This window comes from Schistocerca americana, chromosome 3, assembly GCF_021461395.2.
Source record: "Schistocerca americana isolate TAMUIC-IGC-003095 chromosome 3, iqSchAmer2.1, whole genome shotgun sequence".
NCBI lineage: Eukaryota > Metazoa > Arthropoda > Insecta > Orthoptera > Acrididae > Schistocerca > Schistocerca americana.
Window position 1 is genome coordinate 163,446,332 of NC_060121.1, and position 22,768 is coordinate 163,469,099.

General features: G+C 40.8%; 1 protein-coding gene across 1 annotated transcript in view; it reads right to left on the reverse strand.

Moving 5' to 3' along the window:
• Positions 1 to 22,768, reverse strand: part of LOC124605946 (sodium-dependent neutral amino acid transporter B(0)AT3) — a 538,536-nt gene that overhangs the window by 98,974 nt on the left and 416,794 nt on the right. Inside the window, exons 5-6 of the mRNA XM_047137906.1 lie at positions 21,845 to 21,928; positions 16,048 to 16,209 (exon numbers count right to left, since the gene is read on the reverse strand). Coding sequence (XP_046993862.1) covers positions 16,048 to 16,209; positions 21,845 to 21,928 — 246 coding nt within the window. The remainder of the gene's footprint in view (positions 1 to 16,047; positions 16,210 to 21,844; positions 21,929 to 22,768) is intronic.

Consider the following 22,768-nt stretch of genomic DNA (forward strand, 5'->3'; position numbering starts at 1 on the left):
ACACAGGTATTGACCTTTTTTAATTCCTCCTAAATGATATTTATGAAGTCAGTCTGCCTGCCTTCATATCTATATCTAAAGAATACATTCAACCCCCATCGGGCTTGGTGGTCCAGTGGAAAGGTGCATGCCCAGAAGGTCCTGTGATCCCAACTGGACCACAAATTTTCAGTTTGCTTATAATCTAGCCTTCATACCACAATGATGTGAAGAGTCATCAGGAATGATACATGGTTTGGATTCCACATTAAACTGCAAGCCAACTTACCCCAGTTGCCTAATGGGGGTAGTTTGTGTGTGTGTGTGTTTGGGGGGGGGGGGGGGGGGGTCCATCCTTCCATTAATCAGTTGCTATTGAAGATTGATTATTTTAAAATAAGATTTTCTATGGAGGAGGCAGTTACTTTCTTTAATGATACTTGGCTTGTTCTAGGTATCTGTTACTTCAAATTTACACTTCTAAATCCCTATTGTGAATTCTATATTCTGCAGAAATGGGAATGATTAAATCCGTATCATCTGGTATCAATATTTATACTATTCTTTCTAGGATGAACAGAGCAGTGTGATCTCAGCTCTCTGAGACTGCAGACGTGTTTGCATGTTGTGTTTGTGTGTGTGTGTGTGTGTGTGTGTGTGTGTGTGTGTGTGTGTGTGTGTGTGTGTGTGTGTGTGTGTGTGTACTGCTGACCAAGGCCTTAATGGCTGAAAGCTTTAATTGTGTGAATCTTTTTGTTGTGCCTATCGCAACTCAGCATCTCCGCTATATGGTGAGTAGCAACTTTCCTTCTCTGGTATTGTTAAATATAAATAAGGCTGTACAAGTATCACAGATCTAGCACTTTTCGTAAATGTGATTGATGGTTCCACCCAAGAAATTGTCTGTAAAATTCAAGGAATTTTTAGAGAAGATATTTATATTAAGGTACATGGGAGTGTTGAAACGATAGGTATTTGATGCAAAAGGGTAGATAAATCCTAAATACAGTTTTGCACACAAAGGGGCTAAGCGAAACAATTGACTTTAGAGAGGTAGCAGTGCCTGATATCTAGATGCCACAGTTGTATATTTTAAAATATCAGTGGCAGACAAAAAATTTCATTATACTCCTTGGAAAAATAATAGTTTGTAATTAAATTTTCATTTGTTTGCTGATGCATGTCGGCAGCCCTGATACACATTGAAATTGCCATGCCACTACAAGCGGAGCAACAGGTAGTAATTCACTTATGGTATTTGGAGGGTAACAACTCAACAACAATCTGTACTATGTTAGTGGAAATGTGTGGCATTAATGATCAACATGTGACACAATGGTTAGGTGACACAGTCATTTCCAATGTATCCAAAGAAGTTTGAATGACAAATAACAATATGACGGACCATTTTCTGTGAAGAACTTGGAATTACAAGAAAAGTGGAGGCTATAGATGCTTGAAGAATGCACAAATCAAAACTGAGGCAATATTGGAAAAATTGTCACAGATCAGTTTTCAGAATGTTGCATGACATTTTGAATGTGACAAATGTCACTGGCTACTGGGTTTCACTACTTCTCACACTTATTCAAAAAGCTTGCCAAACTGAGTAGAAACAAAAATGTAGCAGCTGTTTCACACCAGTCCAGATGATTCCTTTAGGTGCTTAACTAACATAGTTGAGTAATGGGTATATCATTATGTCCCTGAGACAAAGGAGCAAAGCAAGCAGTGGAAACAAATGGAATCACCACAGCCAAAAAGGTGACGACCAAACCATCATAGGGAAAGGTGATGCTGTGTGTTTTCTGGGATCACCATACTATGGTGCTAAGATATAACGCTCATATGGGGCAAAACATCACTGGAGCATGATACCAAAGTCTCCTGATGAGGTTATGGGAAACTGTCCGAGGGAGTGATTTTGGTCCACCACAATCTACATCCACATCTATACTTTGCAAACCACTGTGAAACATATGGAATATGGTATGTCCCTTTGTACCAGCTATTAGTGGTTTTTTCCCATTCCATTCACATATGGAATGTGGGAAGAATGATTGTTTAACACCTCTGTGTGTGCTGTAATTAATCTATTCTTGTCCTCACAATCCCTATGGGAGTGATATGTATGGGGTTGTAGGGTATTCCTAGAGTCATCATTTTAAGCCAGTTGTTGAAACTTTGTAAGTAGGCTCTGTTGGGATAGTTTATGTCTATCTTCAAGAGTGTGGCAGTTCAATTTCTTCAGCATTCCTGTGATGCTCTCGTACAGATAAAAAAAAAAAAAAAAAAAAAAAAAAAAAAAAAAAAAACCTTGTGGCCATTTGTGCTGCCGTTCTCTGTATGTGTTCAATATCTCCTGTTACTCCTATTTGGTATGAGTCTGAAACATTTGAGCAATATTCTAGGATAGGTTGCAGGAGTGATTGGTAAATAATTTCCTTTGTAGACTGATTGCATTTCCCCAGTATTCTACCAATAAAACAAAGCCTACCACCTGCCTTACCTGCGACTGAGTCAATGTGATCATTCCACTTCATATCCCTACAAAGTGTTACACCCAGGTATTTGTTTAAGTTGACTGACTGCAACTGTGGCTCTTTGATATTAAAGTCACAGGATACTAACTTTTATTTGTGAAGTGAAAAAATTTACGTTTCTGAACATTTAAAGCAAATTGACAATCTTTGTACCACTTTGAAATGTTATCAAGATTTCACTCAATATTTACGCAACTTCTTTCAGACAGTACTTCATAATAGATAACTGCATCATCTGCAAAAAGTCTGATGTTACTATTAATATTTTTCACAAGGTCTTTAATATATAAAATAAACAGCAAGGGCCCTAACACACTTCCTAGGGGCACACCTGAAGTTACTTCTACATTAGACGATGACTCTCCATCCAAGATAACATGCTGCATCCTACCAATGAAAAAAATCTTCAATCCAGTCACAAATTTCACTTGTTACCCCATACAATTGTACTTTTGATAATAAGTGTATTGGGGTACTGAGTCAAACACTTTTTAGGAATCAAGAAATACTGCATCTATCTGACTGCATTGGTCCAAAGTTGTCAGTATATCATGTGACAAAAGTGTGAGTTGGGTTTAATGTGACTCACGTTTTCAAAATACACACTGGTTGGAATGGAGGAGGTCATTTTGTCAAGATACCTCATTACATTTGAGTTCAGAGTATGTTCTAAGATTCTACAACAAATGGATGTCAAGGCTCTTGGAAGGTGGTTTTGTGGATCACTTCTGCCACCCTTTATGTAAATGGGTGTGACCGGTGCTCTCTTCCAACTGTCGGGCACGGTATTTTGTTTGGGAGATCTAGGGTAGGTTATAGTTAAAAGAGGAGCTAACTCAGCCACAAATTCAGTATAAAATGATCCAACTCATTCTGTATAGGACAGAAATACACACATTTCTTCTTTGAGCTACTAAATTTTGCCTCAGCCACCATTCAAATAGTTTCTTGACATGGCACTAAGTGACTACTTTCTTTTTTCTTGGGTGAAGGAACTATTGTGTGGCAGGCATGTCCAGAATAACAACAATGTAATTTTTGAGGTGCAATATTTCCAAAACACCCAAAATTCAGATGTCTGTCACCAAAGTCTCTGCCAAGTTATCCATCACTGGGAATGTGTGGAGGAGGACTAACACCACGACTAAGTTTCATGGTTGCAACTTGATTTTTTTGAGATAATAATTAATACTTTATGACTGTCTGTACAGGAAAACAACTCTGTTTAAATGGAAGTCTTAAAAACCAAGATAAACTGTAGAACAAAGTGCAACATACAGCAAACTTCCATCTCAAATATGGAATTAAAAAATTAACAATAACGTGCTGCAGATATATTAAGAAATACGGCAAAAGACTGCATTAAGAATGGATCCAGTGAGTTAAGCTGTTCAGCTCTATAGCTTAAAACACATAGCCGTTAAACTCATGGCTTAAGTCAAACTGACTGCTCATTAATGTAACAAAGACAGTTGATCTAACTTGGATAAATCTCAACGAGTTTCCACCACATTTCTGAGCCTTAACCATGCTGAATTTACCAATGAAACAAAATTTTTAATAGTTTTCATCACTGATTTACTCTCATGGTAATGTTGTATTGACAATACTAGTACCAAACTACTACATTTTAGCAAGAAAAACTTCAGCACTCAAGAAAAGAACTGAGATTGGCACCACCACAATACAAAATGAAAGACTAATAAAGGTTGGTTCCCCACTCTATGGCTCTATGAAACTGTAAAGCACAGTTATTAAATGTATGGTAATAATATTATACAATGATAAGTAACAGCACATTTGAACAACATGAGGCATGAGCCTATATCATTTTATCCGAATATGTTGTGTATGGAAATGTGAGTAAATGGACAACTGATACACAAATTTTATAGTTGTAAATCTTGAATAATGTGATGATGCTGTCTCCAGGGCTCAAATATTCCTCAGTTATTTTCCTCTTTAAATATCTATCAGTTACATATTTTCTGGACACCTTAGTATTTTCTCTCAGATTAATACTCATTATATGAAACAATACATGTTTTAAATGTATTCATCACAGTACTTCATGCATATATCATCAAATCATCTTGTGGTGAGTCACTAGCAATTGCATCAGCTATCAGAGGAAAAACTCTCTGGTCCGCAGTGCAGCAGTACCGCAAGACTCAGTTCGTTCTGAGCTTCTGTAGTGTCCACATTCATGTTATGTATTACTCACAAGTAGTGTCAATGTTGTGACTCGCCGATCTTTCAAAGTGCCGCTGCGCAGTTACATGTGTCCTCTGCATGCAGCACTGTCTGCCACCCATGCAGCAGCAGTGCCACCTAAGCGGCCAGCCAGCCAGCGGCCACTAGACTCAGACTCAGTTCGGATTTGACTGTTAAAGTGTACACTTGTCTTACTTTGTTTACTTGAAATGTGACTTACATGTATTGTGTCGTCCTTGAAATATATTTGTTCAACTTGGCATTATAACAAATGGCGTCGAGGTAGTAAATTTTTCTTTTTCATCGTTGACCCAGTTTCCATGGCTACTTTAGAGCAACTATTGCAAGGTCTCATCGAACAGCAAATGCTTCTCACAAGTGCGATTCGTGATTTTGTCACGGCATCCAATATGGGGCATCTCTCGTCATTGTCTCTCATTCCTTTCCCTCCTTAGGATGAGATGGTGGAAGACTGGTCTGATTACGAAAAACGTCTTTGACAGCACTTCTCGGCATTTCATGTTGCGGACAACCAAACATGTAAGTCTCTGTTCCTTTCATGGATTTCACCTCAAATGTATCGGTTGTTGTCGCAATTGGCTCCTTTGAAAGATCCTGCATCTTTGTCCTTTGTTGAAATGTGGTCACTTCTGTCCGTATATTTTCAAAAGCATACGCATGAGGTAGCCTCTCATGTTGCCTTTCATCATTGTCAAAAACAACTGAATCAATCCTATTGCTCTTGGGCTGCTAAACTTCATGGCCTCAGTTGAAAGTGTCAATTTGTTACTGACGTTCACAAAGAATCCTATGCCGATTCCATGGTACGGGATGCTATTATCCGGTCGGCGCCCGACAAAGTAGTTAGGCAATGTGCCCTTCAGTTGGCAAATCTGACTCTAGATGAAGTCCTATCCATCGCCCAGTCTTTTGAAATTTCTGGCGCTGCTGGAGTGCAAATAGAGGCAGGGGGTGACGTCAGGGACGTACAACCTTTGTGCGCTGTTGCCGAAGCATATGGCATGTCCCCCGCCGGCCGATGTGGCCAAAGTATGCTCCCAAGCACAGCCTCGGCCTAACTGTAAACAAACCTCTAAGAAACTGCAGCAAACCCCATGGCAACTTCCTTCAAGTCCGCGGTGTTTTACGAAACATTCACGAGAGGATTGTCCTCACTGTTGGGCCGTGTGTCACAGATGCAAAAAGAAGGGTCATGTGTCATCCATTTGCAAATCCGGCCGCATACCTGATGTTGATGCACATGACGCTGATTCTGCTTCTGTGTTGTCTGTCAATTGTACTTCTCCCCTTTCAGGGAAGCTATTCCTCACTGTCCAAATACTTGGTCAGGATGTTCGCATGCGGGAGGATACTGGTCCTGCTGCCACTATCATCAATTCTCAGACATATCTACAGTTAGGTCCTCCAATCCTGTCACCTATCACTAGGCAATTATGGACTTACAATAAACAGAAGGGCCGGCCGAAGTGGCCGTGCAGTTAAAGGCGCTGCAGTCTGGAACCGCAAGACCGCTACGGTCGCAGGTTCGAATCCTGCCTCGGGCATGGATGTTTGTGATGTCCTTAGGTTAGTTAGGTTTAACTACTTCTAAGTTCTAGGGGACTAATGACCTCAGCAGTTGAGTACCATAGTGCTCAGAGCCAGCCATAAACAGAAGATTTCTCTCTTGGGACAATTTGATGCTGAGGTATCTTACAAATCTGTCATTCACACTGTTCCCATATTTATGGTCGACCATAGTAATGTGGAGAATCTTTTTGGTTTCGATGCGTTTCGCATTTTTGGGTTCTCCATAGATGACTCCGTCAATATCATCTCTGATGCTATTCCTTATGCTCAATTGGATTCCTTGTCAATGACATTTTCGTCCCTTTTTCTCCTGGGTTAGGCCGTGCAAATGACTTTGAAGCTCATATCACGCTCAGACCTATTGCTCGGCCTAAGTTTTTTTGGGCTCAGCCCATTCCTGTGGCCCTTCGTGATCGGGTCAAACGGGAGCTGGATTGTCTCACTGCTTCAGGGTTCTTGCTTCCTGTCACTTTCAGTGAGTGGTCCTCTCCTGTCGTCGTCATTGCTAAGCCCAATGGTGATATTTGTCTCTGTGGTAATTTCAAAGCCACTGTAAACGTTCAATGCCTCATCGACACTTACCCTATGCCTCGACCTGAAGAATTGTTCACTAAACTTGCTGGAGGCCAGTATTTTTCTAAACTTGACCTGTCAGAAGCTTATCACCTTCCTCTTGATGCTGTTTCCCAGCAGTTTTTGGTTCTTAACACGCCTTTTGGCCTCTATCAATACCAACGATTGCCTTTTGGGGTTACCAGTGCCCCTGCTCTCTTTCAGCGATTCTTAGATCAATTATTGCTCACTGTCCCTGGGTGTATAAATTACATGGATGACATTGTTGTCACTGGCTCCACCACTGAAGAACATGTTCAGAATCTCCGCACACTTTTTCATGTCTTACAGACTGTCGGTCTTAAGTGTAATCTTCAGAAACCAAAATTTTTTCAGGCATTTATCATGTACTTGGGGTTTCAACTCTCTCAGGATGGTATTCATCTGCTTCAGCAAACTGTCACTGCAATCGATGCCCTTCCTCACCCTATATCTGTTAAGGAACTGCAGGCCTTCTTGGGGAAAATAGCATACTATCACAGGAATTACCGTCTGCTGCTTCGGTGGCTCAGCAGTTGCATCGCCTGTTGCGTAAAAATGTGCCTTTTCACTGGTCCACATCATGCAATGTGGCTTTCCAGTAATTTTCATCTTGTTATGGGTCACAAACCTTTTGTTTCCTTGTTTCATCCATCAACGTCACTTGCCGACAAGGCTGCACACTGCCTCCAGCGTTGGGCTCTTTACTTGTCTCATTTCAATTATGAGATTCATTTCCGGCTGACGGCTCAACATGCGAATGCTGATACATTGTCTTGCCTTCCCATGGGTCCTGATCTGGCATTTGATAGGGATGAACTTTTGTGTTTCCACCTGGATGTTGCCGAGCAGCGGGTTGTGGATGGGTTCCCCATCACCAGGGACCGGCTGGTGGCTGCTATGGGTTCTGACCCTACCCTCTCCCGGGTTTTACACTGTATTCAGAAGGGTTGGCCAGATCGTCCATCTGCTAAGACTTCTGATCCATTGCAGAACTACTATGCTTTGCATTACCGCCTCATGGCTAGGGATGGTGTTATCCTCCTTTCCACTGACAATGGTTTACTGTGTGTCATCACCTGCGTCTTTGTGTGCTTTGGTCTTGCACCTCCTTCACCAAGAGCACTGGAGTGTCTCTCGCACAAAATCTCTGGTGCACCGTCATGTGTACTGGCCTGGAATCGACTCTGAAACCACACACATGGTCGCTGCCTGCGGCCCTTGTGCATCACAGGCTGCCGTCCTGAAGTCATCTTTGTCACCGTGGCCTTTGCCTGAGAAGCCCTGGGAGTTCTTCATGCTGACTTCGCGGGAACTTTTTTAGGTACTTATTGGCTTCTCGTTATTGACACCTACTCTAACTTTCCTTTCATTATCTGTTGCATGTCGCCTACCACTGTGGCAACCACAAATGCTCTAGCTTGCATTTTCTCTTTGGAAGGCCTTCCCTCTACTCTTGTTACTGATAATGGTCCGCAATTTGTGTCTTCCGATTCTGCGGATTTTTGTGCTCATCATGGCATCATGCATGTCATGGCCCCTCCATTCCATCCACAGTCAAACAGTGAGGCTGAACGACTGGTCCGCACATTTAAGGCTCAGATGAGGAAACTCCTGACTTCTTCTTCTGCTGCTGATGATGCGCTTCTCCAATTTCTGGCTTGTTACCGTTTCACCCCCAATGGGTGACCACAGCCCGGCTGAGCTCTTACGTGGCCAACAGCCCCGCACGCTACTTCATCTTCTACGGCCTTCCATCTCATGACCGCGGGTGCCTTCGTTTGGCCGGTTCACCACAGGCGACCTTGTATGGGTATGGGCCAAAATGGAGTCCTGGCCGCATCTTACGACACTGTGGTCGACACCTGTATGACATCCAGATGGACACGGGTGTTGCAGTGTGTCATTCGGACCAGCTTCGGCCTCGTGCGCCGGCAACGCCTGTTCCGGATGCCGCTACACCACCTTCGGCTCTACCTGATGCTTGGGATCCTGGAATCTCTCATTACTCACAATGCAGTCCTCTCACCATCATCTCAGTGCCAGCACAAGAACTGACGCCAACAGGAGACGTGCCCATGCAGGAACCAGATGACCACCATCTGTCGGAACAACTCTACTCGCCTCCTTCTCCTACGGACATGGACACATCGCTCATGTCTCCTGTTATAACAACCAGACTTGCCGCAACGGGCAGGTTGGTGCATGGGGCCCCAGCCAATGTGACCCCCACATCTCCTGTCATTTCGATCCGTTATCATCGGGGACACTTCCATACATACGGGAAGCCTCCTCCTCAAGACTTTACAGCCAGTCAAACAACAGCAATGGACATTAGCAACCTACAGGCCACCTCCATCAAGACATGTGCAAAAAACTTCAAAGGGTCTAAAAGTGTTGTGACTCGCCAATCATTCAAAGTGCCACCACGCAGTTACATGCGTCCTCTGCATGCGGCGCTGTCTGCCAGCCATGCAACAGCAGCGCCACTTAAGCGGCCAGCCAGCCAATGGCCGCTAGACTCGGACTCATTTCAGATTTGACTGTTAAAGTGTACACTTGTCTTACTTTGTTTACTTGATCTGTGACTTACATGTATTGTGTCGTCCTTGAAATATATTTGTTCAACTTGACGTTATAACAGTCAGTCATTTTATCTGGAGCATCATCACCTCGGTCCTCTCTCCATTGGTGCTGGCACAACAAATGTCAGCACCTACTATGAATTATCCTGCATTCTTCATCTCATCTTATATGTCACAGCAATGGAACCATCTCACACTTATAGTGCCAGGGAAGTATGAACACAAGACAGTGACTTATACGATGTTCAGTTTAATGATTCTCAGGTGTCAACAATGCCCCTCCCATGTATCCAAAGCATGTGCGCTGACTACCTATCTTCTGAGTGACTTAGGGGGACAAGTGCAACCAGTAAGACTCTTTCAACAATTTGTCACAGGCAGACACAGTAGAATATTGCTTGATTATGTCACACCTACTGCACAGTGTACAATTCTGCTGAACGTCACTTCATCAGGATTTCCTTTGATGTGCCCAGTCCATGAGAGCTGTCCATCACCAGCTTTGGTGTCACATTCATACTAAAATTACTGGGGCAGTTCTTTTTGCTTCAACTCACAACCCAATCAGTCTATGTCTGAAACAACAGGTTGTGACGTTCACTCTCACCAAGTGTGTACTTTAGAACCATGGCAGTTCTGATGATAGCTCCAAGTATACTGCATTACTGAGCTATCTAGGTGAGCACATCAACATTATTAGTGATGTCGTGTTGTCAGCCCTGTCTACCAACAAATATGACACGGCAAAAGCAATGCTCCTGCAATGGCTCATCAGGACAACAGCACAACAGCTGTGTCACGTTATTTATGGTGAACATTTAGGCACCAGGGTGTCTTCTCAACTTTATCTACCAGGATAGCCGAGAGCACTAATGTGTTGTTTCCTGGACTCGGGTGGGCGATCCGGCCTCGGATCAAATCCACCCAGTGGATTAATGATGAGGGCTGGTGTGCCGGTCAGTCTGGATGTGGCTTTTGGCTGGTTTTCCACATCCCACTAGATGAATACTGGGCTGGTCCCCACATTCTGCCTCAGTTACATGACTCACAGATGTTTGACACACATTCACACTATTTCATGATTTATACTAGACACAGACTGCTGGGGTACACTAATTCTGTCCCCTGGGGTATGGGGTGGCAACAGGAAGGGCATCCGGTCATCCCTTAAAATTAACCGTGCCAAATCTGTACTGAACCCTGCCAACCCTGCGCATGATACAGGACTAAGGCAGTAGCAAAAGAAAGAAAGATGTCTTCTCAATTTTGGAGATACCTTCAGACACTAACCAGTGCCACACTTATGCCAGACCACATGCTGTGGACATTGTGGATTGTAAAGTTACCTTCTCCATTGGAATTAGCAATGATCTCAAATGACAGTGAGATTTATTTTGGCAGACAGACTTCTTGCCATGTGACAACAATGACAATGTATTTCTTTATCAGACAACAATAATAAGCTCTCCCTCGGTCAGAGACGACACTGTGACATGTGACAGCAGAGAGCCATTTGGAACTGAGTGTGCATGGATGCTGCTGAGGACAATGTCACTCACACTCATTGGGTCAGTCACCTCCAGCCAGTCAAAACAAACAAGCATCCAGGTGACGACAACACTCCATACTCAGATAAGAAACATGGCCATCTGTTTGTTTAAGGCACATTTTGGCTACAAATCACACAGCTTGTGATCACTCATATAGGAAGAATGTTCTGTATTGTTGCACCAATTGTTGCTGCCTACTCAACACATGAATCACTCAAGTTGCACACCATACTCACACATGGGTGATAAACTCTACATCCTGGTTCATACTTGCAAACAATATTTTTTTCACTACAGCTGACAAAATCATCATGTAAAAAACAGCAGCTGTACTGATATTTAACATAATTCTCATTTAATGTTCCATCTCAGCTGCACATTTTTAATTACTTTATATGTTTCAACACCCAGAATCATCATCAGACCTAAGTAGTTGCATCAGCAACCAGACTTGTCTACTCAGAACAATATATCAGAGTACAGTATTAAAATATATAATCTAATTAGAAATGTGCAGCTGAGATGGAGCAATAAAGGATAATTATCTTCAATATGTTCTTGTCAACACTGTGTCTGAACTGAGCACCATGCCATGTAAGCTACCACCGTTAGAAAAAACATTACCTGCTTCCCAAATCTGTGTAGTGAATTATTCATGTACTGCAATATACAGAACCACATCTTGAATTTTGGACCTGGGTTTAGAACACTTATTCCCACTGCAACTTTTCATTGCCCATCAAGGAACCAGTATCAAGTGCTGACTTTCTAAGACATTTTCATCCAAGCACTGATTTGGCACATAGAACTCTTCTACATCACAGCAGCGGAGGTGCTGTAACTGGGATAATTGGTGATCCACTGCTATTCATGCTGCCGCCATCCATGAACTCCTGCTTGTAAACCCTTCCTTCTGCCAACACTTACAAACAGGATCAACAAATACTTCAAGACTGTCTGGCATCAGTGTTGAAACTCGCTCAGTGCTGCCTCAACATCAAACAATAAACAGTTTGCCTAAATGAAGAGAATCAATCTATATGTGATATAATTCACATCTCTATGCATGAGCTTATGGCTGTGCATGCACACTTGGAGTAGCTCATCTTTCTGACATTAGCATCACAAACAAGTCAGTGGGCAAGGTGCAACTGGCAACAATCACACATACACCATTCTAGCAGTCTGCCCAGTGTACAGCAGCACCAACGCAGGTCAGTCCAGTGTCTTCAGGTACCCACGCACATCATATGAGTGTCTCCCCACCTCCAATAGATTCATGTATGCAGTTTGGACATTGTGCTATATGCAGTGGAACTGCTCATAAATGTTAAAATCAACACCATGTTGGGCCCTCCAGTCCAAAATAAGATGTATAGATTAGCTCTGAGTAAACTTCACACAATCAAACTGCCTACAGAGTAGTTATTACAAGCCAGTATCTTCAGACAGCCTGACAGTCCTTGGGCCTCACCTATTTGTGCTGTACCTAAGAAGAATGGCACATGTAAACTGTGTGGTGACTATCCGCTTCCCAACAGCCACATCATCCTGGACAGTTATCCAATCTGTATTTTCAGGATTTCCCTCATAATTTTTCAGGCACCTCTGTGTTCAATGTGCTGGACTGTAAAAAGGTTTTTCTGTAGATTCCAATGAACCAAAAGGACACTCCAAAGATGGCTATTATTACCCCTTTTGGAATTTATGAATTCCTTTACTTAACATGCCATATGGACCCAAAAATGCAGCACAGAGGCTTGGAAAAGTTTCATAGACAAGGTGATATTTTAATCATCTCTGCTTCTCAACATGAACACAATAAGCATCTTAAACTTGTACACAAACCTGGCATTACATCTTAGTCAATGATAGTAAATGTCAACTGTGACAGTCAGTAGTTATATTTCTTAATCATTCAATCAGCCGTGAAGGCATAAGGCCTACAGTACATAGGACTGAGATCATTAGTCAGCTACTGTGGCCACGGAACGTTCAAGAATTATGCCAATTCTTTAGTAGGATAATTTTTTATCGCAAAGACCTACCTTACACAGCTGCCATTCAAGCAGCACTGATAAATGTGTTAGCAGGTGAACACACAGTTGGCAAAAGAGACAATCAATGGACTCTGAAGATGTACGAGGCATCTGAACAAATTAAAGACTGTCTTTCTCAGGCTATGACTCAGGCACACTCACTACTCACTGCAAAACTGTCCATCACTTCAGATGTGACCAACTGCTTGACTGGACTAGATCACCAACAGTCAATAGCAGGAATACAACAACCACTATGCTTCTTTTCCAGTAAGTTGACTGAACTCAGCATAAATGATCAGTTTATGACATGGAACTGTTGGTGGTGCACAAAGCAGTATATCACTTTAAAGACAATGTGCAGGGCAAGCCTTTGACCCTGTACACCAGTCTTTAGTGTCTGGCAGATTCCATTCACAATCTCACAAAAGGTTGTTGCCCACCTGCGTTTTTGCCATTAGATAATATTGCACAAATCACAACAGACATTTGACACTTTCATGGTACAGACAATTCCATTGCATACACTCTCTCTAGGATCAATGCACTCTCAGTAGATACTGACTATAACAGACCAACAGATGCCCAACAAAAGGACAGGAAATAGTGCAAAATCTTACAAGACACCACAACCAGGTTGTGTCAAGAATAATGCACTGTTCCCAGATCCTCTAAACAAGTAGTGTGTAGTGTTTCACAGAAATGTCTTTGACCACTATTACCTATCAGCATGTGGAGATCCATCTTTGATAAAGTGCATGGGCTCTACCAACCAGGGATTCACCTGACAACAAAACTTGTGAGAGATCACTTTGTGTGGCTTAATGTCAAAAAGACTGTAAAACTTGGATGCAAGCATGTTCTGCCTGCCAACAACCTAAAATAGGATGGTATGTGCAACCACAATCCCTAAGGGCCACTTCCAACATATCCACCTATATATCATTGGGACCCCATCATGACTCAGGTGGTTTCCATTATATCCTTTTAGCAATCACTGGGGTAATGCAAGGGTTGGTCTATACAAGTGTCTGGCATCACTGCAGAGATCACAGCAAAAGCATTTGCCAGTTTATGAATTTCTCATTTTGGCTGTCCTGTCTCAGTTATGACTGATCAAAGCAGACAATCTGAATCACCACTTTTTACTGAATGCTGTCACTTGTGTGGTGTTCAATGTTTCCAAACCACAGCTTACCACCCTCTAAATAACGGACTAGCAGAGTAATGGCACCACTCACTAAAAAGAGTTCTTGTGTATCATGGAGGGGAGTGGACAAAAGAACTGCCATGGGTGTTTTAAGGCTTATAAAGAAGACCTCCAACTATTCCTAGCAGAAATCTGTCTTGGAGAACCACTAACTCTACTGGTGGACATGACAGGGCCATCCCCACTGAAAACAGAGAAATAACTTCTTCTGCTCATCCATAAGGTGAAGTGGCACATTGCTTGTCTCAAGATACCTCCCCAGCCCTTCCCCCCAATCACACAGTTCACACAAAATCTTAATTCATCATCAAGCCCTAAAGGACTGCAACTATATAATTTGCCGAGTGATGATATTGTCCATTGGCATTGCAACTATCATACTCATGCCAACACAGAGTGATTAGATGAGACAATAACACATTTGGAATCCTGCTCAAGGGGGAAAGGACAAATGTTACCATTAATAGACTCAAGCCTGCATGTATCCCACAGGATAACTCTGACATGGTAGTAAATAGTACTGACCACATAGAAGACAGTACTCACATCAACCGGTCGACAACATAGTAGTAGTGTGAATAGACAAACAACAATTTCAACCTGAATACATCTTGGTTGGACTCTTTTATGACCTTCTCATAGTAGAAGGACACCATGGGAAATGGCAAAACAATGAAGGAACACATCTGGAAATATACTTTTGCCATTACAGGCTTCTGCAGGATGTCAACACAGGCACTTTCTCTTTTTGGTCATGGGCGGATGAAATCCTCATGGTCACAGCTGCTAAGAAACAACCACAGCCTTAGCAGTTGCAAACAGAGTAGGATACAGCTGTAACCACTATTTTGTACCTCCACCACTCAAGGCTCCATCCCTCTTCAGTGCTGATCAGTGATCCAATTACAAGTAAGCATGATGACTTCCTTCTCATCTCATGCAATCATCTCTGCTGACAAGTAGCAAACATGTCTAGCTCCATCCATTTGATGCACAGAGAAATGCCCTGCTTAGGCAGTCAGTCATGGCAAAGTTTGGCTGCATGAAGAGGAACTCAGCAGCAGTGTTGTCTATCCCCCCCCCCTCACCTGCAGTGTTCTGCACTGTAAAGGAAGGGGAAGGGGTGGGCTCCATACCAACCCAACAATAATCACATCAGCTAACATAGGAAAAACTCTGTGGTCAGTGTGGCAGCAGTGCAACAAGATTATCTTTGGAGTCAGTTCATTCTGAGCTGCTGTAGTATGCACAAATGTTTTATGTGTTGCTACCAAGCAATAAAGTGTACTATCATGTGTTTGCAGTCTCAGTCATTTTATCTGGAGCATCCTCACTTGGGTCCTCTGTTCTGATTTGTCTTCTATCATAAAGTGTTTTCTGTACAATGTATGAGCTCAAGGACCAATAAAAATACTATATGAAGTGAGCTAGTTTAATGACTGTTCTTAAAATCTTAGTAACTCTAAGTCCAGAAAATAGTTGGGGAGTAAAAGGTCTGGCAATGATAGAAGAAGATGAATGGAGAAAACATTTGGCTATGATAATTTTTGACAGCAAAGCAGATGTTGTATATGAAATTTTAGAAATTAGAACAGACACATTCATTCACATATGATAGACTGCACATGGCTTTAGAAATTTCAGTGAATTCTGTTTCTAAATTAGGACTCAGTTACAGCCTCTATTATAACAATATGATTCCTTTCAAAGACAGTATCAATCTACAAGATAAATGCAATTATATACCTTCCCAGAAGAAGCTATTCCCTTGATCATGCACATATAAACAAGTAACCAGGCAACAACAAGGGCTAAGGCTATTTTCCAGTTGAAAGCTTCAGGACTGTTGATATCCTGAGATACCATAAGTGTTGTTCTGTACCAGAAGTACTGTGTTGGTGTACTCGTCTGTAACATAAAAAACATTATTATATTACAAATTAATAGAGAGTAAAAAATGGAATATAACTGTGTATAAAACACTAAAACGCACACACGCACACACACACACACACACACACACACACACACACACACACACACACACACACACGTGCACACACCACATCTATGCATATTATCAAAAGTACTACCATAAGCTGTGTGGCTGAAGCGAACACTACCTGGAGTTGTGCATGATGAGTCACCAACTTAGCCCACATCTGCACACAGCAATCACAGTCCCTATCCATACCAAAGACAGCAAAACTTTACACTGCACAGTTATGAGAATGGAAGAATTTGATTAGTAAGCACATTAACACGCAAGAAATTAAAAAAATCCAAACTAGTGTCCACAAAGGTAACTGAAAATTCACAAATGAATGATGTACTTGCCTATATCTGCTGTGGGAACATAAGGTGCTCTCTCACTTATGGTCTAACCAACAATGACCTGGTGTAAACAAAATAAATAAATAAAAGCCTGTATGATATGAGGATTAATACAAGTGCCATACAAGTGAGGGTACCTTACACTATACTGCTATTAAAACAAAAGACTGTGCCTAGTAAGCACACAAACATAGAAAAAATTAAAAAAACTGAACTATCACCTACACAGGTAACTATAAATAAGTCGCTCCTATTTGTAGCTGGTAAACATAAGTCACAAATGGATGGTGCACTTGCCTTTACCTGCAGTAGGAATGCAGGGTGCTCTCTCATGGATGGTCTAACCAACATACGAAGGGATGCAGAGAACCTTACACTGAATTAAGAATGATAAGCAGTGGAAGGGTATGGAAAGAGATGTATAAGAATATATTAGGAAATGTGACAAATGCCAAAGGAACAAGTCCATGCAGAGCACGTCAAAGATGCTTCTAGTAATTATAGATATAGTGGAAACAGTATTTGATAAATGTAATGTGGGCATTGGGGGTCTGTTATATATAATAGCTGGCAATTGACACATCCTGATATTCCATGATGACCTGAGAAAATTCATGGTAGAGGTGGGACACCAGGACAGTGGTGCAGAAATTTGTAGAAGAAATTGTGTTAAGGTACAGAATTCTGTCAGTACTGTTGAACAACCAGAGATTGAATTTTTAAAATGAAGTGTTCATAGCTGGTTGAATTAATGTTTGGGAGGGATGTAAATATTCCAGGAGTCCTACAGAAAGAGGAAAATACTGTTGGATATAATTATAATGACTATGTATATCAGTTGCAAACTATAATGCAAGTAGTATGTGGAGTAGCAAGAGAAGTGGTAGAGGAGGCAAAAGATCAGTAAGACTCACTATAACAAGATGGAGAGTCCAAGAATATTTAGTACAGGAGATAAGGTTTTTTTGTATGATGAGATTGTAAGGATGGGTCACTCTAAAAAGCTTGATGCACAGTTCTGACGACCCTAAAAAGTGACTCAATAGACTTACCCAACATGAACATTAAGATGCCTACGAATAAGCAGATGAAAGAACATGCAAAGGAGTTGAGGCTGTATTATTACACAACAAGAAAAGTCAAAGTGTGATAGTGACACGTAAAACTGTGACATAAGTGAACCTGAAGAACCCTTGACGAGAAACCGTATAGCATGGCCTGAGTAGGAAACAAGGTTGTCCAACAGTGCAGAGAAAAATTAAGCAAATTAAATATCAGTAGAACAGAATATAACCTTTCATGTAATGAAGCTGATAGTAATATAGGCAAATGAAAGCATCAGTGTCTCAGCTGAATCACAGAGCAGACTCTATAGCAACTAATTAGCAAATATTAAAGAACAATATGAATAAGTGGGAAAAATTCATCGCGTATTCACTGAAGAGGACAGATATAGGTCTAAAGAGAATAGATGCATTGGTCACCATCAATGAACAGTTGATACAAGTAACCACACTATTCAAACACTTAAGTACTGAGTGTTAGCAGTTAGTAAGTGCCATTGTGCACACACAAAAAGGGATATTCAATTACAATGTGTGGGACTGTTAAATGTTCCACACAAACTGCAAATGTTAAGAATCACATGTATACATTGGGTCAAGTAGAATAATACACACCATTGTCATTAGGAAGAGCATTGTCCCTAGTATTACAATAGAAACCATTTGTTGTGAAGAACTGGAGAAAAAATTAACTCGTTATGGGTACCACTAGAATTATCATTAACAACACTGGCATTCTACAGCTGGAGCATGGAATGTTAGATCCCTTAGTCAGGTAAGGAGATTAGAGAATTTAAAAAGGGAAATGGGTATGTTGAAGTTAGATGTAGTGGGAATTAGTGAAGCAGAGTGGAAAGAAGAACAGGACTTCTGGTCAGGTGAGTACAGGGTCACAAAGACTGGAACATTGGCAGAATGCCATTCTAAATGTGTCAAATCTATCTTCAATTTGAACTTTGATATGTACAATTTACATCTTTATTACTGAAACACAACAGTTTTGTGTTGCCATTTAGAAAGGTATTCTTGCTGAAGTTCCAGTCTCTGTGACCCTGTACTCACCTGACCAGAAGTCCTGTTCTTTCCACTGTGCTTCACTACTTCCCACTACATCTAACTTCAGTGTACCCATTTCCTTTTCTTTCCTGGTTAAGGGATCTAACATTCTATGCCCCAGCAGTAGAATGCCAGTGCTGTTAATGGTAACTCCAGTGGTATCCCTAACAAGTTAAACTTTTTCTCCAGTTCTTCACAACAAATGATTTCTACTGTAATACTAAAGACAATGCCGTTCCTGGGGAGAATGGTCTGTATTATTCTACTTGACCTGATGTGTACCTGCAATCCGCAACCTTTGCAGTTTGTGTGGGACAAGTTTAAAAGTGATATTCCCAAGCATGTGGTATTTCCAAACATGCTTCTCATCAATCACAAAGCACATGGTTTTCACAGGATGCCAGAAATAACACGAGGTGTACCGGTATGAAATGAGCATTTTTTTGTGAAAATGAAACACTAATTTTGAATTGAAAAGTAAAAACATTTTATTCAAATTACTGACCATTGCTTTCTATACATTTTGACCACCTTTCTGGCAATTTGTGGACATGACGCCAATAGAAATGTTCGTCTTTTGAAGCAAACCAATCAGACACCAAATTTTTGACTTCTTTGTAGGAATTGAAGTGTTCCTCAGCCAGTGCATGTCCCATTGATGAAAACAAATGGTAGTCGGAAGGGGCCAAGTCTGGTGAATATGGCAGTTGGGGTAGCAGCTCCCAGCCAAGTGTTTTGATTGTATCCTGAACCAGTTTTGCTTTGTGTGCAGGTGCATTGTCGTGTAAAAAAATTACTTTGGCATGTCTTCTGGCCCATTCTGGCCTTTTCTCGATCAATGCATAGTTCAAATTGATCATTTGTTATCTGTAGTGATTAGTATTCACAATTTCACTGGATTTTAGAAGCTCATGATACACCACACCTTTCTGATCCCACCAAACACAGAGCATTGTCTTCTTGCTGAATTGATCTGGTTTTGCAGTCGATGTTGATGGTTTTATTGGATTAACCCATGATTTTTCCCATTTAAGATTCTTAAAATAAATCCATTTTTCATCGCCAGTAACAATTTGATGCAAAATTGATTTTCTTTCATGTCTTTGAAGCAAAATTTGACAAATACTTTTTCGGTTTTCCATCTGTCTTTCATTCAATTCATGTGGCACCCATTTTCCACACTTTTGGATCTTTCCCATAGCTTTCAAACGGTCAGAAATAGTTTGTAGCGCAACATTTAGCATTGTTGCCATTTGCTTCTGACTCAAAGTATCATCTTCATCCAATATTGCTTGCAATTCAGCGTCTTCAAACTTTTTTGGTGGTCTTCCACGTTCTTCATTTATTACATCAAAATCATTATTTCTGAACCATTCAAACCATCTTTTGCATGTTGCTTCTGATGGAACATGATCACCATATGCCTTGCCAAGCATTCGATGCAACTCTGCAGCACTTTTTTTCAAATGAAAACAAAAAGTTAATGCTTTCCACAAATCATCACTTTCTGATAAAAAATTCGACATAGTTAACACAATGAAAACATATGATGTTGTTTGTTCCATGACCTGATGTATACTAAATATCTTTGACAGATGTCATACCAACCAAAAAAAAAAATTCACAACAAATGTTCCCTATCAACACATTTGTATCTTAACGCTCATTTCATACTGGTACGCCTGGTACATATCTTGTTTCTGGATGTTGACAAACTGATTGCCAGTATTAAGAAATAAAGCAAAATCATATGGCATGAATGACTGGGAGACCCTGAAGGGTAGACCCATCTGCCTAACTGTACTTGTTTTCCAATCCTTCATGCTCACAGGCACCTTTCCTTCACAAAGTATGAGAGGTGTCTGGGTAATTGTATCTGTTAAGTGTAGACGACTGTAGTGGTGTGTGTATAGTATAATGTCGTGTTTGTGCTGGAAATGATGAGAGAAAGGAGGGGTGAAACCCAGTGCCAGCACATGGCCTGCTCTTGAAAAGCAACAAGGCAGCCAATGAGCAGAATGTCACCATCTGATGGACAAATCACTGACAACAGTGTTGCATGCCCTCACTTCATGTGACACTGTGGAGAGGTTTTGATTTGAATTCTGGGCACTGGCACAGAGACTAGTGATCAGGGACTTTACTACCCCTTCTGTCCTCTTTGCCATAAAAGCAGAGGGAAAATTGTCAACAGCACATGACATACTCATCCATGTACTGGCCATGCCTGACAGTGATTAACTGCAGTGATCTGATGGGAACTGATAGTGTTAAGAAGATGTTTGTGAAAGCCCCATGAAGGATTTTGACATTTAAGGATATTGCACGAGATACTTGTCTGCCCCTCAGCCTATCATAATAAGCGGAGGAACGTGGATTTCAGCAACAGTTTACTACACTTCACCAAATTTCCTGTGTATAACTAAGATGGTCATCACTCTGGAGAATGAAGCACCTTGAACTGCAGCAGCAAAGAAACTTCTCAAATCTCTGGAAGTGGGAAATGAGTCAACTTCCAGTGAAAATTGTATATGGTGTATTGCAAAAGTTGGAGCGTATACCAGGAAAATGGGGCTCATTAGTTAGAGAAAAGTGTAAAATAGTGTTTTCAAAAATTCATGGTCCTCACAAACTTAGAAACATGTCAAAAATTCTACAAAGTGTCAATTCCATTGCAATAGAAATGAACTCTAGAATAGTCCATTGTTTTAGATTTGCTCCAGATACCTCTGCAGGTGTTGAAAGCCCATTTTTCTCAAATGAAAAAGTTGTTACCTGATAGGAGATTCAACATGACTCCGGAAAATTCTACCTCCCCTACAGCCATTTTTACAAAGCTTGCAAAAACTGATTAGGATCAATGCTGCTACTGTGTGTCTTTCTTAAAAGTGTGAAAAACAGGCCATCATACAGACAACATAAAACTTTAATAGCAATCCTTATACTACCATTATAATTAGCTCTTTTACTAGCACTGAACTACTACCTCACACATTAACAGTAATATTATGACAATGAACTTTTTATTTTTTTCAGTGTGTCACTGGAATTAGGTATGAAGCTGTTTAAAGCCTTTAGCAAGTACTTACAACACACTCAGGTTCCACAGTATATGAACCATTCTCATGGTATCTATTAGGACACGTTGCCCATGGCAGCTCTGACTGGAAACTCTGAAATTGAAAGAAACCATTTGCAAATGTAAGTCTGTCTGTACGAATGCTACTTCGTGCTAAGGCAACCTAATACAGTTTACACTGTGTATCATTGTACAAAATTTTAGGACACACAAATTCTGTATCCTAACTGAATTCATGTACTTCTTTTGTAGAACTGGTTCAAACAAATGTCAAGCAGTATGTATGTCCTGAGAGAAATTAATAATGCTGATAATAAGATTAAAACTATATGGGAGATTATCAGATGGGAGACAGGACAGTCTAACAGTGTACAAGATACCATAACAATTAAACTAAATGGTAATGTAGGGACTGATAATTCATAAGTTACCAGTACTTTTAACAATTGCTTTCTAAATGTGGCAGTAAAAATAGCATTATGTGGTTCAGTTGAAGAAGCAATAAACATATTAAGAATATCATTCCACAAAACTAAGCAAGTAGAATTAGCACCTAAATCCTTCAGTCAAATTAATAGACTTATATATAAAAAAAAGCTCATGTCATGTTGATGAAATTTCAAACAGTGTTCTGTCAAGATGCTACAGCTTAATAAGCTGTGACCTGAGTGATGTATGTAATGCATCAGTGGCATAGAAATTTTTCCAGACTGGTTAAAATATGCAGCTGTTAAGCCTCTTCATAAGAAAGATGACAAGAATGACTTAAACATCTTTTTCCACAATATTTAAAAAAAATTAATGTACTCAAGAGTAGTCTCACATGTAGGAACAAACAATTTACTTAGTATAACAGTTTGGGTATCAGAAGAGGTGCTCAACTGAGAATAGTATTTATACATTCATTCATCAAATAGTACAAGTGTTAAATAAT